General features: G+C 36.7%; 2 protein-coding genes across 6 annotated transcripts; one reads left to right on the forward strand and one right to left on the reverse strand.

Moving 5' to 3' along the window:
* Window positions 1-257: 257 nt before the first annotated feature.
* LOC141684092 (serine/threonine-protein phosphatase 7 long form homolog) lies at window positions 258-9,550 on the forward strand. 5 transcript variants are annotated; one of them, XM_074488927.1, is made up of 7 exons: window positions 258-472; window positions 1,557-1,671; window positions 5,604-6,481; window positions 6,612-7,092; window positions 7,180-7,922; window positions 8,501-8,555; window positions 9,208-9,550. In XM_074488927.1, the coding sequence occupies exons 2-6, from the start codon at window positions 1,669-1,671 to the stop codon at window positions 8,511-8,513; spliced, it is 2,118 nt and encodes a 705-aa protein (XP_074345028.1). In that variant the 5' UTR covers window positions 258-472; window positions 1,557-1,668; the 3' UTR covers window positions 8,514-8,555; window positions 9,208-9,550. The 5 variants fall into 5 exon arrangements, with proteins under 5 accessions (XP_074345028.1, XP_074345029.1, XP_074345030.1 ...); XM_074488928.1 differs by having other exon boundaries at window positions 1,560-1,671; XM_074488929.1 differs by having other exon boundaries at window positions 1,580-1,671.
* Window positions 9,551-15,290: 5,740 nt separating this feature from the next.
* LOC141686045 (uncharacterized) lies at window positions 15,291-15,968 on the reverse strand. Its single transcript, XM_074491109.1, has one exon. It carries the CDS (start codon window positions 15,966-15,968, stop codon window positions 15,291-15,293), a length of 678 nt encoding a protein of 225 aa, XP_074347210.1.
* Between the last annotated feature and the right edge of the window lie 6,496 nt (window positions 15,969-22,464).

Below are 22,464 nucleotides of genomic sequence, written 5' to 3' on the forward strand. Positions count from 1 at the left end.
ACACATTAATCAAAATTAATATATAAATTTATATGTTCTGAATTTATTTGAAACAATTAATTAGCATTTGAAAATATAAAATATAAGTTGTAAAGTATCATTATCGAACAAAATTAAAATTAAATCCTAAAAATCAACGAAACCTACAATAATTGTAAAATTCAAAAAATTGAACCCATTGTATTATCTAGCAAAAACCGAACCAAAATTCTATGTTTGTAAATTTTTACCAGGACAGTTTTGTGGTTTAACTTTGAACTAATGTAACGAAACTTGCCTCCCTTTAGGTTTCTTCTTTTTAGGTTGTCCAATAAAAAAGTGAGTTGAATCGAACGAGTTAAGCCCAGCGAGAGAGAGAGAGAGAGAAGAGGAGAGAGACAAACACTATATTGTTTACCCAGAAAAGCAAGTATCAGAGCTGACCTAGGGATACAATTATCACCACTCATAGCTCTAAGAAATTCATATTAAGGTTTGTTCTTAATTCTCACTCATAATGTGATTTCATTTTTCATAATATTCACTTCCCACTTTGTGTTTTATTAATATCTAGATTCTTCACTATAAAGTTTTGAGTTTTACTATTAAATTTAGAATCTTGATTATCAATTCAGGCTGTTCATCTTGTGAATATATGTAGAAAAGAACTTTTAAGCTGTGCTCACTTGGGGTTTCTGTTTTTCTATGTCTATAAACTCGAAAAGCATATTTAGGATTAATCAGGCAACCCCTTAAAAAAACTGAGTAACTAGTTTATTATTCAGTTGAAAACACTGTCAATTATGACCCTTTGTAGTTTTATGTGTTTATAATTTTGTTTAATCGGTTATTATTTCGTAATTTTCTTCTTTCAGGGTACTCTGCATTTACTAGAAAATTATATTTGTTTTAGTTCATGATCATTTAATTTTTGTTTTTAAACCTATATGTTACCTAATTTTAATGTCTAATTGGTGTCCTATACCACTACTTGCATTAGTTCTTTCATGTATATGATTGTTAGCATACAGGTAGTTTAATACATTATAGATAGATATGGTCTTGTTAAAAAAATGTGTATGAAAATTAGATGAGAACCATTAAGGTTTACCGTTTACCACATATAATACTAAGGTACAATGCTATAAATTGTTGAATCTTATTTATATGTATTTGAACCGTGCATGTTGTATATTCTAATTTTATGCTCTGTTCCTATATGTATATAATCATTTGAGTATTGGTTTACCTTGGAATCCACTAAAGCATTTAATTTTATGCTTATGCGCTTATTGATTTACGTTACAACTTTGCGTACAATTGCAAATACCCTACTGACCAGGTAAGTATTTTTTTCTTTGAGTTTATTCTTGACGTCCCTACATGGTGCTGTATTCTTACGATAGATTGTAAGCATGTTGCTAGACTATTTGCCTCGTCATTCCTTTGATGAATTTCTCTAGAGTCTTTTATATTTACTTTACTTTGCCTACTCTTCTACAAGTATGGATTTAATTTTTATATGGATCATTCGTTGATAAGGCATCTATATTTCTTTTTCTTTGTTCTTTACTCAGTAGGATGCCACTTTTTCATGTAGAAGGCTATGGTTTGCTGACAAGGCACTCTAGTTGATATATATCCTGGTCAAGCATATTATCGATATCAGGTTTATGCAGAAGTTGCAGCATGGTAGGTTCCTTCTTGTTCTGCCCATTCAGATAATTATATGTTTTAAATTTATGCATTATATATTTTCCTTCTTAATTAGGATATAAATTTTATTCTATATTTTTGGATTGTTCGTATAGGTAAAATTATATGACAATATAAAATAGGTGTAATCTGTAGCAAGGGTTAGAACATATTCTTGATGTTTACGACATTTGAACTTGAATAACTTTATTAAATCTTTTGAGCTTGTACAGTTATAAGCGAGTATATATGCCTTTGGGTTTGCATACTTCATACAACCGAAGTAAATGAAACGTCCGAGAAGCGGGTTGCAGGAAGAAGTTTGCATACTCATATTACATAAGAACATACTCATATATATTCCTTTCTATGTATGTTATGAACAGTACACAGTCTGACTTTGTCCTCGTGGTAGTAAATCACTAAATCTTTCTTTAAATGACATGAGTCGATTTGGTTTAAGTCAGCAAGGAATGTCAATGACGCTTAATAGTACATTTATCAAGATATTTGACAAAAAAGTGAGCGAAAAAAAGACATGATCAAGAAAAAATGACTTCATCCGATGCTTACATATAGAAATTAATCCAGACATAGAAAAAATTACAAGAGAAAAGTATTAGAAATTGCGCACTACTTTGTAGTATTCACACACATATTGACACACATATTGTTACACATGAAATATAGTATCATGTTCTGTCTTGCATAATGCCTGAGCAAGAGCTTTCAAAATAAGAAAGAACTTGAATAAAATTCAACTGTTTTGAATTGATGTATATTTCTTTCCATATAAGGTGTTATTTTGTGTAGTCTCACATCCGTAAGGTGTTTTATTTCAAGAGATAAGAGTAGGAGATTGTTCTGTTTGTTAATAGTAGGACATTTCTATTGTTTGATGTATGTATACGAGGCATGCCTGCTTTTCATTATGTACGAGGAGCTGACTGCTAATGTCCATGTTAAATACAAGTATACAAGTAGATAGCGCTGCTGTAATATAACTAAAATAATAATAATAACAATGAAGGTTTGTTCACAGTTTCAACTCCAATGAAAATTATAGCTGATTCTAGTTGGAACCTTTAACATGTTATGCTAAGCAACATCTTTAGTTGTAAAAGGATTTTTTTATTTAATATGGAGTAAAGAAATCAGAACTAGGTTGTTTGCTGATACTAGTAATGGAAAATCTTGACCCTGGCCATTGAAGGTCTAGTCTCAGGAAAATGAAGGAAAAAACAACCATAAACATTATTGGTTTTGATGCTCAGAGTGTAGTGTGGGCAACTAATTAAAGTTTAGATAATAAATTTCAAGTGCAAAACTTGATTTTATGAACTAAAAAATCTTCCTTATTTAAAATGCGATCAATGTGGGATATCACTAGTAGTTATTCAAACTGTAATTCATTATTGTATTTACTGTGTATGTGTTTTTCTTTTGTTTCACTCGGCTCGCGAAGACTGCTAGTAGCAAAGGCTTTCACTTAAATTTAAATTGCACATTACCATTTCCAACAATTTCTTTTACTATGTTACCACAAGGTGCATTTGTCGAGGAGAGTTATTGGGAGTTTACAATTACTGTTTCATACCAGTCGCACAACACAACAGTCTTTCTCTAAATGAAATCAGTAAAAATTATAGAATAGGCTGAAGAAAAAAAAAATGATTTCGGAACTAAAATTGTTTATTTTAGTTTAAGAAATATGAATCGCCCATCTATGAAGTGATAAGTGCCTTTTCTGTTTTCCTTATTCACTAGGATTATTGTGTTGGTGCAAACAGATTTTAACATCTTGAACTAGTGAGTATCTTTTTGGGTTAGTACTAATTTAATTTTCACATTTCTTGATAGGTCTCAGACCAATATGCTTTCTACACTATTTATGGAATGTTGTACTGTGTATGAGTTAAACACTTTACTTTCCCACTATTTATATTCTAAATCATCTAGCTTTAGAAAGGTTTTATAATAACTTTGATGTAACATAGATCATATGATAATGTTATAAATGGTTTTGCAGAATACATGACGTTTACACTTTCCTTATTTTGATACTTCATGCATGTCCGGTCTGCACTAAATGAAAACACATGGTACATAACTGGGAAGGTCACATTTATGTAGCTGCTATAGCTAGATTTACTTATTGTAAAGATGTTATATTTGTACATAAAGCAGTAATAAATTTGAATAAATCTAAACTTGTGAGCAGTTATGTTGTTTCTTGGAACATTTTCAAGATCACATTGAAACATGAGATATGTTAATCCATAGTAATTACTATAATGTATATAAGTTGTGGTGTAATTACGGGCTTTAAATGAGAAAAGGACCTAGATGCCAACTTTTCGCTTTTTTTTAAAGATAATTAACTTTTCGCAGTATTAGTCCTGATATACCAAATATCGGACTTAGGCCCAATTTACTGATTAGGCCCACATGTTTATTATGCGTTTCCACTTTTTGCTAATACAAATAATATCAAAATAATATATATATGACGCAAACGCGTTCCCTTAATTTTCTCCGGATTTTCGATACCATTCACTCCTACCGGCATATCATTTTCTTCTCACCTTGCTGCTCTTCTCTTTTTACATCAGAATACTCTCCCGTTTGTAAGTAACGTATATATATACATGTATATTTATTTTATCATACAAATTACTTATGTTGTGTTTAGCTAGGGTGAATGGTATTGAATAAATTGAATTTGGTTTTGATATCTAATTGGGGGTTTTGGTTATATGTTTTTATAAGAAATTATGGTGCTTAGATTCATGTTTTTCAACCAATTTACATTTAATTAGAATGACGATTTAGGGTTTTATGCTTACTTCTCTTTTGTTTGTTTTTGTTTGTGTGAAGTGTTTGTACTTCGCGTCTACTTGTGAAGTTGCCTCTGTATTTTTTCACATTATTTACATATATGTGTTGAAAATTTGAGCTTGTTGTACTCCCTCTATTTTAGTAGGGACAGGTCATTATAAAAATATATCGCATCTTTGTGTTTGATTAACTATCCTGTGTTTTTTAGTAAAAAAAAATTATATATGCCGACTATATTGGAATTAATATAATACAAAGGTTTGGACGGCGGACTGTTGTATTTATGATTAGTTATTTGGGATTGAGAATACAACGTTTCTGTTAAACACTAACATCAAACATAAAAAAATGCAGGAAAAATGAATATGTCTTGTACTTGTATTGGTTGAAATGGGCTTATAATACAAGTGTAGGAAATCTGACGGTGTTGTAGTTCTTTAGAATGCTTGTATCGTAGAAGTAGGCAGTAATGTATCACTTGTTGAATACTTCCTTCAGAAATTTGACTATCGTGGTCCCTAAGGATGGAAGTAATAGTGTTACACTTGCAGGATATTGATCATTACGGGAGAAGATAGACTCTTCACATTTGCTTTGTTCGTAATTGACCTCAATTGCATTCGAAATTAGCTTATGAATAGTATACACAATGCCAGTTGCTTTACATATATACTCTGTTGGTAACTTAGTGTTAAGTTTGATATGTTTAATGCTACTGATCTATATAGGGAGAGATCTGTCTGTTTGAGTGTGTCAAAAATCTTGAAACCTTCTGCTTCACACTATTTTGCCTTACTTTTGTTATACAATTTGTCATTTTATGTCTTGACCATCACTTATGGTTTGTAGGATTTTGATAACCAATTTCTTGTTTCAAAGTTTCATTGAAGAGATAAGAAAAAGAATAAAATAGTATCGTTTTCTTTTGTTTGAACATATGGATTCGATGAATATATTAATTGTTTCGTTCTTCATTTGTACTTGTTATCTGATAAATTTGATGATCCTTTTGCAGAAGTTGTGAATTGTTTACATTTGTACCCTTTTTGAGTTTTATTTAGATCTGATTATTATGATTGGTTTGCTTACAGAATATGGATCCTCATGAAGAGTTGGGTATGCACCCTCGACCTAGAAATGGTTCTATGTTGCATTTACAGGCGGATCATAGGTCATCCGTTGTGTGGGATGCTGGTGGCGGTGATAATCTAAGATCACGGCGTCGCAATCCTAATAGTGTTAGATTCCCTCAGTTACATCCGAGGATGGTTCCTCTTCTCACAGATTTGAGATTTGATGGGGTTTCAAGATTGACGGGCATCCAGATTGACTGGAGTTTGATCACTGCTTTAATAGAGCGCTGGAGACCTGAGACCCATACCTTTCACTTGCCGATTGGAGAGTGTACGATTACATTGCAGGATGTCAGTGTTCTCCTGGGCTTGCGAATTGACGGTGATGCAGTTATTGGTGTCACTGCAGTTGATGACGGATGGGCGAACGTAATTCAACATATATTTGGAGCAAACCCTGTTTCACCAATTCCTGTTGCGTCAGGGTTGGTTGGTGGTAGGTTGAAGTTTAGTTGGTTGAATTCTGTGTTTCATTCACTTCCAGATGATGCTTCTGATGGGCAGCTTAGACAATATACACAGTCGTACTTGTTGCAGCTAATTGGCGGGATCTTGTTTACTGATCATTCCGGTGGCCAGGTTCATTGTATGTACATACACTTGATCGAAGATCTTGAACGTTGTGGAACATTATCTTGGGGTTCTGCTGTTCTTGCATACTTGTACAGAGAATTATGCAAGTCATGTAAAAAAGATAGAGAGGAGACTGCTGGATGCATCCTGTTATTGCAACTGTGGGCTTGGAGCAGATTACATACTTTGGCCCCTGTCCCTCGCGGTCCATCTTTGAATAACTTAAATATTTGGGGTAATCAACCAGGGCCACATGGTTTGAGGTAAATATCTTCATATTAATTTTTAGGTAAATTTGTTGAATGATTTTTATTTAAACTTTGAACTCTAGGTTTGTTCAGTAATTCCTGAGAATCGGTTTTAATAGATTTTTTGTTTTCATGTATCACACAGGTGGTGTGCTCATCTCTCGTTCACTGACAGCGGTTCACATTCGGTGGCAACTTATAGACTGCAATTAGATCTTCTTACTGATTCTCACTTCAAATGGCAACCATATACAGAGGAAATTCTTGCCGCATTACCTCAGCATTGTAGAGAAGGTAGTGGTATTTGGCGTTACAAAGGACCGTTGATCTGTTTTTGTTTTGTGGAGCCACATCATCCAGACAGATGTCTCCGTCAGTTTGGCATGATACAGGATATACCCTCTCCTGCTGCTTATTCCCATGACCTTCATAAAATTGATTTGAAAGGTAAGACGGATAGCAACTGGCTTTCTATACATCGTGATCATTTAGCTCTTTGGATTAGACGAGAGCAGCTTGTATCTGCGGGACAGGTTGGTGATGGTGTATCCGATGGTTACCACACGTGGTACTCCTCCATTACTCTTCGTTATCTTACACGAATTGGTGGTGGTCATTCTTATATGGTAATTATAATTTAATGTCATGTATGTATTGTTTTTTACTAAATAATTTGTCAAATTGATCCATGTTTATCTTTTTGTTTCTTACAGCTGGATTTATTGGATCACATAGATTCAGTACAAAAGGGCGAGAGAGAAGGCGACATACTTGCGATTACCGCTCATGCTAGAAGGGTTTTGCAAGACAATTTCTCTGCAGGATATTATCAAGATTTTCCCATTGAGGACCGCCGTGCCAAGGAAGCTGTGTTTAAAGTTAAGAAAAAACGGGTTGGTCATGGAGGAGGTCGTGGAGGGGTCAATGCTCCACGAAGACGGGGAGGACAACCTAATGGTCAGGGAAGTGTTCATGGAAAAGACGAAGGAGATGATCATGTGCATGACGAAGGAATTGTCCTTTTTGATGATGATGGAGGTGATTTTATGCGTATTAGTGAGGCAGTGGCTGATATCCAGGAGGATGAGGCGGAGCGTAACGGGGTGGACGCAAGAGCAGGTGATCCTACACAGCAACTGTGCCATCCTAATTGGGAATCTGTGCCTCCTAGCAATCATTTACCGATATATGGTGATAGCCATGATGCGGTTTTATACCATTCATCTCATATTTCACCTCCACATGAGCAGGAGGATATTGATCCTATCCCGCCATTGTCTCATCCAACTTTAACTCAGTCTCCCCCTCACCCATCAAAGAAGCTGTTACAGCAGCCACTTGATGAGTCAGTACGGCAACAGCAGACAGTACAGCAGCCGACGCAGAAGGAGCCAGTGCATATGAAGCTGCGAGCTCGCAAGCATGAAGCTTCAACACATGGGACTCATGAACTTAGGTATTAAATCCTGATAGCCACAATATATGTCTCTAATTGGTGTGTTAGTCCGACATTTAATTAAAAATAGCTATCTTTTGTGGTGATTTAAATGTTGTTAAATTTATTATTTGAATAGTAGTTGGAACCTGCATGTTTGTAAGTTGTCCTCTGTCATGTACAGAATTGGCTGTGTGAATTTAGGGTTTGTTAAACTGTTGAGCTGTTTTGCATTTTTATCTAGTCAATTGTGATTATAAGCTGGATTAATTTTTGATTAGACAAAAGTTTTAGAGGGTTCAGTCTTATAGTTGTTATATCCTGCGTTGCTTATATTGTATCTTGTGTCACCAACAGGCTTCATCATGTATTGACAAGAGCCTTCATGATGTTTAATTAGGATCAATAAAACATTTATTGTATATATTACGAATATTAAAATTATTAGCTTTCTTTTAGTATAAGCGGTAGAGATATCGCATTTATTGAGCAAAAAGAATAAAAAAAGAAGAGATAATACTCTGTTCTAGTCTTATATGTCTGTTACTTGACGATTATAAATTTTACATAGTTTCTGATAGTTCTGCTATTATGCGCAGGCAGAAGAAATAGATGATTGTTAACATGACTTTGGCGGTGAAAAGCAACAGTAATGTAAGTGAGAACAAGTCTTAATTATTATTAACATAAAGTCTTCTTAGAATTGTATACTAAAATAGTCTCATACAAATAATGACAGATTTGTAGTTGCTAGGTACTGGCTAGAGAGATCCTAGGCTGGTTCATGCTTCCAATTTTTATAGTTGTCATAAGATAGTATTGCAGATGTACCTACCTTTTGCTCTTTCTTGTGACACAAAAATATTATGGAAGTCTCTGTGATTGAGAACGAATTGCTTTCCCGGGCTCTTGTATTCCCTATAGATTTGTTAACAGGGACTACTATATACTACACAATGTTATATAATATGAGCTATCACTTAATTTTGAAAAACAAATAAACTTAGACATCTAAGCAGTTATATTAACTGACATAATTACATCACTTGTATAACTAGTAACAGCTTCATAATATTTGAACAATTTATAACAAGCAATTACAAATTTAACACGAACATCGAAACATTGTGTTTAAGCAATAATTATTATTAAGCTACATATAAAGAGTTCACCTTCACTGGATCCCGTTTTGTGCTGGGGTGTACATTTTGTTCACAGGGTTCCTCTCAAGTTAGTTTTGGTATCTGTTTCAGCGTCTTTTTACTTGCTAAATATATGTTTATGATACAAGGTCCTGTCTATGCAGTGATGTTGGCAGTATGTGCACTTGGATAGCAGAAGCTGTTGAAGAACTACTGGGATCTACTATCAGCCGGCAGCTAAAGAACTTAGTTTTCTGGGGTTGATGTAGTTGAGTTGATGTATTTTATATTTCAGATTGTTAGATAAATGATCAATACCAGTCGTAGTAGTATAATTAGTGAAGATAATTAACATTTTACTAGAGTTTATCTTTTACATATATTTTGTGTACTCAACTTGTGTAGCTCTGCTGTTATATGCATTTAATTTGCTATTTACATGAATAGCAAATGAAAAAAATATGATTAGCCATGCTATTTACAGCTAAACTGGTTTCAGTTGCACAAGTCATATTATTTGTTCAAGTTGATTATACATATGGTTACACTCGTGGAAATTGATTGGTATTGACTTGTTCAGATTATTTGTTCAAGTTGATTATACCTATGGTTACACTGTTTCGTATGAAATAGGATGCTTATACCAACAACCATAATGTAAGATATATGAAGTAGTATAGTAGCAGAAAAGTAGCTATTGGTCTAATGCTGCTGCTATATGTAGAGATCCGACAAGTATTGTCGCTTGTAAATTTTAACTCAATCTCAAGGCGCGAGGTTTGTTAATTTTATGTATACATATTGGGAACGGATTATCATTGCAGAAAAAGGTAGTTCCGAATGTATCAGATTGTATATTCAGAAGTCAATCTTGGTCGGAGGAGCGCCGTGAGCAGGCAGAGAAGCGACGCACGCAGTTCTCTGGCATTTTTGCAATACGATAACTTGGTCCCTCAAATAAAACACGCAGAGAAACAACACAGGCATTTCTCTAGCAATTATCCAATATGATAACTTGGTCACTCAAAATATGATAAATCTGAGGCAGGTGTAAGCCACAGCCAATTCTACGGGACCATGTAGGAGACGATGACACTGTCATGAATGCCGTAGAGTCTGTGCTACACAACTTTACTGAGTTGAATATTCTCCTGGTTTTGGTGAACCATTATGTTTGTGCAATACATAATGCACGATACTGTAATTCATGAATTTTTATATCTCCATTTTTTTGAAATTATAAATCAACACTACTTCAGGCCACTAGTACATCTTTATTCAAAGTTTAAAATGCAACTGATATCAGAAAACTTGAAACCAAGTGGGACATAATTAAAATGCATACACTCAAACTACAGAAAGATTTCCAGTCTCACGCAGGTCACGACGCACACTGTAACAATTTATCTCTTGCCACATGTAGCTTCTTAATAGCAACACTAATATCAATGCGGTTTCTGGGTGTTTCAACTGAACATAAAACACCAACTTCAAGTATTGAAGCCAAGCAAACTTCCATGGAGATGGAGTCATCCTCCAGATTTTGTAGTATAATCCGGGGATCAGCAATCTCTAACACCCTGAGGGGAATAGCGTTTCTCACATAATCATGAAGATTATTAGCATGGTTGACCAATATGTTTGCATCTGTAGGTCTTTTCCCTGAGAACATTTCCAGTAACAGAATTCCATAACTATACACATCTCCCTCTACAGATATTTTCCCACCCATTCCGTACTCTATATCACAAAATGGTTATTTTTGTTAGTCGTTATTTTTAATGGTTTTTAGGAAAATATTTTTTAAGCATGGAAACACTTATCGGTGATTTGCATTCTAGAAGTATATATAATCTTGTTTCTCAATGACTTCATGCTTATGGAGTCTGTATGCATGCAATTAAAAGAATGAAGAAAGAGCCGTGACACAAGTTTAGTGGCAACCAACAGTGTTTTTACTTGTATAAATAAAGAAAAAAGAGAGCAAGTAGTACTGTTATACCTGGGGGAACATATCCAAGTCCAACTGTTCCTCGAACACTGGTTGAGCTCGTATGTGCTTGACTAATGTGACATGCATTAGTTAAGAAAAATCTGGCCAAACCGAAATCGCAAGAATATTGCTTGGCTTTATGTCACAGTGAATGATTTTTGATGGACAATATTGATGTATGTAATCCACAGCCAGTCCCACATCAATGGCAATATTTAGCCTCTGGAATAGAGTCAAGTTTCTTTCACTTCCTTGAACATCTGAGCTTGGATGTAACCAATCGTCTAGACTTCCGTTTGTCATGTACTCAAAAACCAACGCCTTGAAGTCGTTGCCCTTAAAATCAGTGCTCAAGCAAGCTGTGATTATCTTGACAAGATTCCGATGGCAAATATTCCTCAAAGTCTCACATTCTGCCAAGAAACTCCTGTTAGCTCCGTGTACGTCAACATTTAGTACTTTCACAGCGACAGTCTGTTGCAATGATTCGAGAATTTCTTTGTACACTGAACCCTATCTTCCCAGACCCAGCAAATTGTTTTGGGAAAAATTAGTTGTCGCCAGTAAAAGATCTTGATGTGAAAGCCTAGGATATTGATCCTCCTGCAAAACAAGGGTTCAAACATTCTTCTTCAGCCTAGACTTCTTGATTCGGTAGAAAACAAAGATAAAACATGCTAACACGGTAGCAAGAGGCACAATAACTAAAAGGGGTACAATTCTCAAGGGAAACTGCTTGTTCTTGGACTTCAAGACTTTTGCAGGACAAGCAGGCAGTCTTAATGCTCTTGCCTCTACCTCAGTTATTGCATAAACTGTATTATAGTAAACAAAATGATTTTGCTTGACAATAGGTCCTCAGCTATTTTATTAAATGAACGTTACATCAATATATAAAAGAAAGAGCAAAACAAAGAAACCGAAATGCAACAAACTAGCACACTACTGGAAGTGGTTTCCTAAACAGACTCCACCACCTCTTGACTAATTCAGACTCCTAAAAACATGCTAGACTAAATGACAACTTCAAACAAATAAAACACTCTCCTAAATTCTACTGTAACGTTCAAAAGTTTGAGATTAACTGCAACACTTTCCCCCTTAATCTCAAACTTGTCTACTCAGATTCTTCACTCCCAGTAACTTCCTCATATTTTCAAACTTGAGTGTAGTCAGCCCTTTTGTCAAAATATCAGCTCTCTGATCGTTGCTGCATACATGTTTCAGAACGACTTCTTCTCGCTCTACACATTCTCTAATGAAGTGAAACCTCAAATCAATATGCTTACTTCTACCATAAAACATGGGATTCTTGGCCAAGTCAATTGCAGATCGATTGTCTATACATAAAACTACTGGACCAATAGTGTCAGATGTTATTTGACTGAGGACGTTTCTGAGCCAGATACCTTGACAAGCTGCAACTGTAGCTTCCATAAACTCAGCCTCGCACGTTGAAAGAGCAACACATTTTTTCTTTTGTGAAACCCAGGTTATAATACTCTCGTTTAAATAGTAGACTATGCCTCCTGTACTCTTTCTGTCATCCAGTTGGCCTCCCAAGTCGCTATCAGAAAAACCAGTTAAGACATTATTACCACTGTCCCTAGAATACACAAGCCCGTGCTGAACAGTCCCTTTCACGTACCTGAGAATTCTTTTCACCGCATCCAAGTGTTTTTTGGTAGGTTTATCCATATACCTACTAACTATGCCCACAAAGTACGCAATATTTGGTCGCGTATGAACCAAATATCGCAGACATCCACCATACTCTTGTATTCTGTAGCATTTACCAACTTTCCTGTTTCATCTCGACTGAGTTGTTCCTTTGGATCCATCAGATACTTCGTAGGATTATAGTCTGCCATACCCGCTTTCTCAAGAATTTTTCGAGCATAACCTGCCTGTTTTAATTAAATATAGCCTTCACCTTGCTTAACCTCTATACCCAGATAATAGCTAAGGTTATCCATGTCGCTCATCTCGAATTTAAGCTTCATCTGTCTTTTAAACTCTTTGATCATTGAGATACTCGTGCCAGTCACCAAAAGATCAACATAAACTGCTATAACCAAAATATCCTCTCCAATCTTCCTCGTGTATACAGCGTGCTCGTATGGGCAGCGTGTAAATCCCATACTTACAAGACATGAATTCAGTTTAGCGTACCAAGCACGTGGTGCTTGGTGAAGACCATACAACGCTTTTGAAAGCTTGTACACCAGATGCTCCTGTCCTTTCCTTTTAAATCTCTCTGGTTGAGCAACATACACATCTTCCTTTATGTCTCCATTCAAGAATATTGTCTTCACGTCGAGATGGTGTACTTCCCATTGATTTTTGGCTGCCAAAACAAGTAACAACCTTACCGTCTCTAAACGTGTGACTGAACCATATACTTCATCAAAATCAATGCCATGTTCTTGCACGTAACCCTTAGCCACAAGACGTGCTTTGTACTTTACCACTTTTCCGTTTGCATCCCTTTTCAATTTATAGATCCATTTTAGACCTATGATCTTTTGTCCAGGTGGTAGGTTTGTTAACGTCCACGTATTGTTGACCTCAATGGAGTTCATCTCTTATTTCATTGCTTTCTGCCAGTTGACATCCTTTACTGTCTGTGCATAATTGACAGGTTCGTCTATCCCAATGAGCCACAATTCCTCATCAAGTTCCACTTCCTCCGTATCGTTGTAAATTTCACTTAATGGTGTGAATTTCTTTGGCTCAATACTATCATCATAGCTGTCTCGATCAATTCTGGAAACAGAAAACTGACTTGGTGGAGTTGATACTTGAGTGTCATCACCGTTGTTGTTGTCACTTCCAGTGTCTTCATATTCTGCATTTTCTGTACTGTCTGTGATTTCTTCATCGACTTCAGACATACTGGGCAAAACAAAGTTCTCCTGCATATTCTCCTTTTGTGTAGACACACTCCAGGGCGATTGCTTTGTTTCCTCAAAAACTACATCGCGGCTTATATGAATGCGATTTTCATTGGGATCATACAACCGGTATCCTTTAGTTCCAGGCTCTCTACCCAAATTAACCACCCTTTTGTTGCGATCACAAGCTTCGTATTGTGCACAGTTGGAGTTTTCATGTGCGCCAAGCACCCAAAACACCTACATGACCTATCTCCGGTCTCCTTTTTGTCCAAGCTTCATACGGTGTCTGGCCTGTCAAAGCTCTCGTAGGGAGTCTATTGAGAATGTATACTGAATTTCTAACCGCCTCGGCCCACATCTTAGCTGGCATTTGCATCTCCTTTAGACTGCTCCTGGTCATTTATGCAACAGTTCTATTTTGACGCTCCACTACTCCATTTTGTTGTGGAGTGTAGGGCGTCGTGAAGTGTCGCTCAATTCCTGCACCTTCACAGAACTCCTTGAATTCGTTGGAATTGAATTCACCGCCTCTATCGGTTCTGAAAACCTTGATCCTCTTTTCTGACCCATTTTCAACCAAGGCGCGAAATTTTTTGAATGCTTGGAGAGCCTCATCCTTGCCTTTTAGAAAATACACCCACATAAATCTACTAAAGTCATCGATTAACAAAAAGAAATACTTGTACCCTGATGCAGTTGGTGGAGATATTGGCCCGCATAAGTCGCCATGTATGAGCTCCAGTTCGTTCTTTGCACTGTACTTTGCTTTGTTTGGAAATGTTTCCCTGGTTTGCTTCCCCATTAAACACCCGTGACACACAACATTTGGCTTTATGATTATGGACATTCCTTCTACCATCTGGTGTTTGAACATAAGTGCCAGTGCTTGATAATTTACATGCCCAAGTCGAGCATGCCACAGCCTAGAAATTTCATCCATCTTTGTCAGCATGCACTCCTGCTTGTTAGTTTCTATAACAATTTTATAGAGTCGATTAGCAGATCATTTTACCTTCATTAACAATCTTTCTTGGTTGTCATATATCCTCAAGAACTCTCCCTTTAGCTCCACTTTGTTACCTTCTTCCAAAATCTGTCCTAGTGATATAATATTATTTCGCAAACTGGGAATATAATATACCTCATGTAGTTTCTTCTCCTCTCCATTCTTGCACAACATCATAACAACGCCTTTTCCTTTTATCTTGACTTTGGATCCATCTCCAAATCGAATTTGACCAGAAATGCTTTCATCCAATTCTGAGAACTTGTTTCTGAACCCCGTCATATGATTGCTCGCGCCATTGTCGAGATACCAGACATTTGATTCACCTGCATAAACTCCACTCTTTGGCAATTATGTGTGGAGTAGCTTGTCCTCACTTAACAATAATTCTGGAGCTTCTTTGTCATGCTTTGCTAAGAGCAGAGCTGGTTCATCATCATCCAACACATCCATATTTGCTTCCACTTCGTGCATTCCTCTGTTCTTCCTGGGTTTCTTACATTCGGAAGTGAAATGACCATAAATGTTACATTTGTAGCATTTGATATTGCTTTTATCAAATTTTCCATGACTTTTATGTTTTGACCTGTCACTGTTGTTTCGCCTCAGCCACTCTTCCCGTGTCAACAATAATTTTTTCTCTTCTCCTTCACATTTGGCCCATTCCTCTTCTGTTAGCATAAGCTGACTTTCTCTCATTTCTGTCTTCCCTTTTACTCTTTCTTCGTGTGCCTTGAGAGAACCCACTATTTCTTCAACCGTCATATTTTCCATATCTCCAAATTGCTCCAGTGTCGAAGTTATTTGTAAGAACCTAGCAGAAACAACACGTAATAAATCCTTTACGACATAAGATTCCTCCATTATTTCCCCCAGGGCTCGTATATTTGTAACAAGACTGTTCATTCGTATGTGAAAATCTTCAAAATTTTCACTGTCGCTCATACTCAGCATTTCGAACTCAGATTTTAGAGTCTGAATACGTGCCTTCTTTGCTCTGTCTGCACCTTGGCATAATGTCTTTATCATTTGCAAGCATCCTTCGATGTTTCCTTACCCGCAATCGAGAGCAGCACATCTTCAGGAATTGCTTGATACACCTTTGCCATCGCCAATTTGTCTGTCTTCTCCTCGACAGGCTTCTTGGGATCACTTGGCTCTACTTCGTTCCAGACCCCTTGCGCTTGCATATATACCTTCATTTTAAGGTCCCAAGCCGTATAGTTGCTTCTATCCAACATTGGGTAACTCAGGCCGTACGAGCCTCCTTTTCCTTTGTTCACCTCAATCCTTGGTGATAAAACCGTCCGCCAAGACCTTCAAGCTCTGATACCACTTTTTGTCTCTCCCTCAGTTATTGCATAAACTGTATATAGTAAACAAAATAATTTTTCTTGACAATATATCCTCAACTATTTTATTAAATGAACGTTACATCAATATATAAAAGAAAGAGCAAAACAAAGAAACTGAAATGCAACAAACTAGCACACTACTGGAAGTGGCTTCCTAAACAGACTCCACCACCTCTTGACTAATTCAGACTCCTAAAAACATGCTAGACTAAATGACAACTTCAAACAAATAAAATACTCTCCTAAATTCTACTGTAACGTTCAAAAGTTTGAGATTAAATGCAACACTTTCCCCCTTAATCTCAAACTTGTCTACTCAGATTCTTCACTCCCAGTAACTTCCTCATATTTTCAAACTTGAGTGTAGTCAGCCCTTTTTTCAAAATATTAGCTCTCTGATCGTTGTTGCATATATGTTTCAGAACGACTTCTCCTCGCTCTACACATTCTCTCATGAAGTGAAAACTCAAATCAATATGCTTACTTCTGCCATGAAACATGGGATTCTTGGCCAAGTTAATTGCAGATCGACTGTCTATACATAAAACTACTGGACCAATAGTTTCAGATGATATTTAACTGAGGACGATTCTGAGCCAGATACCTTGACAAACTGCAATTGTAGCTTCCATAAACTCAACCTCGCACGTTGAAAGAGCAACACATTTTTTCTTTTGTGAAACCCAGATTATAATACTCTCGTTTAAATAGTAGACTATGCCTCCTATACTCTTTCTGTCATCCAGTTGGCCTCCAGAGTCGCTATCAGAAAAACCAGTTAAGACATTATTACCACTATCCCTAGAATACACAAGCCCGTACTGAACAGTCCCTTTCACGTACCTGAGAATTCTTTTCACCGCATCCAAGTGTTTTTTGGTAGGTTTATCCATATACCTACTAACTATGCCCACAGAGTACGCAATATCTGGTCGCGTATGAACCAAATATTACAGACATCCACCATACTCTTGTATTATGTAGCATTTACCAACTTTCCTGTTTCATCTCGACTGAGTTGTTCCTTTGGATCCATCGGATACTTCGTAGGATTATAGTCTGCCATACCCGCTTTCTCAAGAATTTTTCGAGCATAACCTACCTGTTTTAATTCAATATAGCCTTCACCTTGCTTAACCTCTATATCCAGGTAATAGCTAAGTTTATCCATGTCGCTCATTTGGAATTTAAGCTTCATCTTTCTTTTAAACTCTTTGATCATTGAGATACTCGTGCCAGTCACCAAAAGATCATTAACATAAACTGCTATAACCAAACTATCTTCTCCAATCTTCCTCGTGTATACAGCGTGCTCGTATGGGCAGCGTGTAAATCCCATACTTACAAGACATGAATTCAGTTTAGCGTACGAAGCACATGGTGCTTGGAGAAGACCATACAACGCTTTTGAAAGCTTGTACACCAGATGCTCCTGTCCTTTCCTTTCAAATCCCTCTAGTTGAGCAACGTACACATCTTCCTTTATGTCTCTATTCAAGAATGTTGTCTTCACGTCGAGATGGTGTACTTCCCATTAATTTTTGGCTGCCAAAACAAGTAACAACCTTACCGTCTCTAAACATGTGACTGGAGCATATACTTCATCAAAATCAATGCCATGTTCTTGCACGTAACCCTTAGCCACAAGACGTGCACTGTACTTTACCACTTTTCCGTTTGCATCGCTTTTCAATTTATAGATCCATTTTAGACCTATGATCTTTTGCCCAGGTGGTAGGTTTGTTAACGTCCACGTATTGTTGACCTCAATGGAGTTCATCTCTTGTTTCATTGCTTTCTGCCAGTTGACATCCTTTACTGCCTGTGCATAATTGACAGGTTCGTCTATCCCCATGAGCCAATATTCCTCATCAAGTTCCACTTCCTCCGTATCGTTGTAAATTTCACTTAATGGTCTGAATTTCTTTGGCTCAATACTATCATCATAGCTGTCTCGATCAATTCTGGAAACAGAGAACCGACTAGGTGGAGTTGATACTTGAGTGTCATCACCGTTGTTGTTGTCACTTCCAGTGTCTTCATATTCTGCATTTTCTGTACTGTCAGTGCTTTCTTCATCGACTTCAGACATACTGGGCACAACAAAGTTCTCCTGCATATTCTCCTTTTGTGCAGACACACTCCAGGGTGATTGCTTTATTTCCTCAAAAACCACATCGCGGCTTATATGAATGCGATTTTCATTGGGATCACACAACCGGTATCCTTTAGTTCTAGGCTCTCTACCCAAATTAACCACCCTTTTGTTGCGATCGTAAGCTTCGTATTGTGCACACTTGGAGTTTTCATGTGCGCCAAGCACCCAAAAACACCTACATGACCTATCTCCGGTCTCTTTTTTGTCCAAGCTTCATACGGTGTCTGGCCTGTCAAAGCTCTCGTAGGGAGTCTATTGAGAATGTATAATGAATTTCTAACAGCCTTTTCCCACATCTTAGCTGGAATTTGCATCTCCTTTAGACTGCTCCTGGTCATTTCTGCAACAGTTCTATTTCGACGCTCCACTACTCCATTTTATTGTGGAGTGTAGGGCGTCGTGAAGTGTCGCTCAATTCCTGCACCTTCACAAAACTCCTTGAATTCGTTGGAATTGAATTCACCGCCTCAATCGGTTCTGAACACCTTGATCCTCCTTTCTGACCCATTTTCAACCAAGACGCGAAATTTTTTGAATGCTTAGAGAGCCTCATCCTTGCCTTTTAGAAAATACACCCAAATGAATCTAGTAAAGTCATCGATTAATAAAAAGAAATACTTGTACCCTGATGCAGCTGGTGGAGATATTGGCCCGCATAAGTCGCCATGTATGAGATCCAGTTCTTTCTTTGCACTGTACTTTGCTTTGTTTGGAAATGTTTTCCTGGTTTGCTTCCCCATTAAACACCCGTCACACACAACATTTGGCTTTATGATTCTGGGCATTCCTTCTACCATCTGGTGTTTGGACATAAGTGCCAGTGCTTGATAATTTACATGCCCAAGTCGAGAATGCCATAGCCTAGAAATTTCATCCATCTTTGTAATGATTCACTCCTGCTTATTAGTTTATATAACAATTTTATAGAGTCAATTAGCAGATCGTTTTACCTTCATTAACAATCTTTCTTGGTTGTCATATATCCTCAAGAACTCTCCTTTTAGCTCCACTTTGTTACCTTCTTCCGAAATCTGTCCTAGTGATATAATATTATTTCGCAAACTGGGAATATAATATACCTCATGTAGTTTCTTCTCCTCTCCATTCTTGCACAACATCATAACAACGCCTTTTCCTTTTATCTTGACTTTGGATCCATCTCCAAATCGAACTTGACTAGAAATGCTTTCATCCAATTCTGAGAACTTGTTTCTGACCCCGTCATATGATTGCTCGCGCCATTGTCGAGATACCAGACATTTGATTCGCCTGCATAAACTCCACTATTTGGCAATTGTGTGTGGAGTAGCTTGTCCTCACTTAACAATAATTATGGAGCTTCTTTGTCATGCTTGGCTAAGAGCAGAGCTGGTTCATCATCATCCAACACAACCATATTTGCTTCCACTTCGTGCATTCCTCTGTTCTTCCTGGCCCTGGGTTTCTTACATTCGAAAGTGAAATGACCATAAATGTTACAGTTGTAGCATTTGATATTTCTTTTATCAAATTTTCCATGACTTTTATGTTTTGACCTGTCACTGTTGTTTCGCCTCTGCCACTCTTCCCATGTCAACAATAATTTCTTCTCTTCTCCTTCACATGTGGCCCATTCCTCTTCTGTTAGCATAAGCTGAGTTTCTCTCATTTCTGTCTTCCTTTTTACTCATTCTTCGTGTGCCTTGAGAGAACCCACTGTTTCTTCGACCGTCATATTTTCCATATCTCCAAATTGCTCCAGTGTCGAAGTTATTTGTAAGAACCTAGAAGGAACAACACGTAATAATTTCTTTACGACATAAGATTCCTCCATTGTTTCACCTCCATCCTTGGTGATAAAACCGTCCGCCAAGACCTTCAAGCTCTGATACCACTTCTTGTCTCTACCTCAGTTATTGCATAAACTGTATATAGTAAACAAAATGATTTTGCTTGACTATATGTCCTCAACTATTTTATTAAATGAACATTACATGAATATATAAAAGAAAGAACAAAACAAAGAAACTAAAATGCAATAAACTAGCAAACTACTAGAAGTGGTTTCCTAAACAGACTCCACCACCTCTTGACTAATTCAGACTCCTAAAAATATGCTAGACTAAATGACAACTTCAAACAAATAAAACACTCTCCTAAATTCTACTTTAACGTTCAAAAGTTTGAGATTAACTCCAACAAATGCTGGAATACCTCCACAAAGCTGAAAATTTCCAGCAACTGAAAAATCACTAACATTTAAGAACAAACCCCTCTTTGGTACTTCACCTATAAGTTTATTGTGCGACAAATTGAGGAAATTAATTACGTGAAACGTTTCTAAAAATTGTGGAATATTTCATGTCAGATTGTTGTTAGAAAGATCCAGATATGCAATCCCTTTTAACATTTCAAAAGAAGATGGAATTGTACCTTCAAAAAGGTTTCCATCCATGTACAGCTTCTCTAACATTAGACAATCGCCCAGAGTGACGGGTATATTTCCCGTAAGTTTGTTAGAAGAAACATCAAGATAAGCAAGAAGTGTCAAGCTGCTAATGCTGGATGGTAGTGAACCGATCAATTGATTTTGATTCAAGTCAACAATGACACCTTGTGAAAGTCCGACCATTTTCTCTGGTATCATACCGCTGAGGTGATTTTTGTCGAGGTACAATTCATGTAAAGATGAGATATTAAACAGTGCACTAGGAATTCTTCCATAAAAGGATGTTACGGGAATTAACTGAGAGAATATGACCCGGTAATGTTGCTTATGCAATCTGGTATTATTCCTGAAATGTTGTTATCATCTAAAATTAGTCCTCCTCATGTGAAATAACTCCCGTCAACATGTTTCGATACAATGCAAGTCTTGCCAGTAATATTGTGATTAACATTTGTGTCAATATATCGAAGTTCCGAAATATCAGTTATGGTTACTGGGAAAGCTGTAAGGATATGGAAAGTTTGAGGCATATTTTAGAAATGTTCTCGTTAGAATATGGAAAGTCTGAGGCATGTTTTAGACATGTTCTTGATGTAATTTTTAAAAACTATTCTTGGAGGTTCTTCATTATAATGAGTATTTAAATTTTTATATTTGGATCTAAATCCTTTTATTAGTGTAATCCATATATAAATTGAGATGAAATTTGTATCATCAAAAAGGTTGCGTGGGTTTATCCTACATTGGTACGCTAAAAAAGGGTTGAGTACTTTATATAGTACCATGCGCAAGTGTAGTGCATGCGGGTGTGCATGGTGTTATTGTGTGTCTCGCGATCACACACGCGCCGCCGCCTCGTCATGAATCGGGTCGAAGGGCGAATGTCTCCGCGTCTCGCGTACGCAAGACAACTTATGCGAGGAATTTTATTGCTTTTTTAATTAAAGTATTGACTGACTTATTATATTATTTTAATATGAATATTGAGTCTGTCTGGATCAGAATTTGTTGTAGGTAAATACTGATAGGCTGTATGTATTAGGATTTGACAAGCACTGATACTGAATGTTATGTTTCTGATTCCGAGATATATTCTATTAAATTCTTATTACGTCAAAATATTTATTTTAATTAATGAATTATTTTCAGTTACGTTTTGATTTTGTTTATATACAGAACTGAATATTTGGAAATATATACACAACTCAGACTTGTGAAACCCTAGCATTTCTTCTCTTCCTTTTATCTCTACATATATACAAATTATTTTGCATAGGTTTTATGGGCGAACAGAGGAGCAGGTCACTCTGTTGAGCATTACGTATCTGTGAACGGAGTGCTCTGTGTTGTTGTATCCTGGAAGCGATATTGTGCAACCCATCACAACGTAAGTGGGGCATTAATCACTTCAAGAACAGTCTAGGATTCTCGAAGGTTGGGCGCCTCAGTTGTTGATTATTCTTTCATATTTGTTAAAACTTCTGTTAGAGCTAAGTGCTCTCTCCTCGCTTTTGTCGATTACGTCTCTGATTATATTCTGTTGTTTGCCTTTGTGTGTTTTGTTTTGTTATTTGGTGCCTTGCC

The sequence above is a fragment of the Apium graveolens genome, chromosome 9 (genome assembly GCF_009905375.1).
Source record: "Apium graveolens cultivar Ventura chromosome 9, ASM990537v1, whole genome shotgun sequence".
Lineage (NCBI taxonomy): Eukaryota > Viridiplantae > Streptophyta > Magnoliopsida > Apiales > Apiaceae > Apium > Apium graveolens.

Bases quoted from the DNA above. Each gene is read 5' to 3' on its own strand.
- LOC141684092 (XM_074488927.1), top strand. The intron at 6,482-6,611 runs GTAAATATCTTC...TGTATCACACAG, and splicing joins CCAGGGCCACATGGTTTGAG to GTGGTGTGCTCATCTCTCGT. The intron at 7,093-7,179 runs GTAATTATAATT...TGTTTCTTACAG, and splicing joins GTGGTGGTCATTCTTATATG to CTGGATTTATTGGATCACAT.
- LOC141686045 (XM_074491109.1), bottom strand. From the start codon at position 15,968: ATGATAAAGACATTATGCCAAGGTGCAGACAGAGCAAAGAAGGCACGT.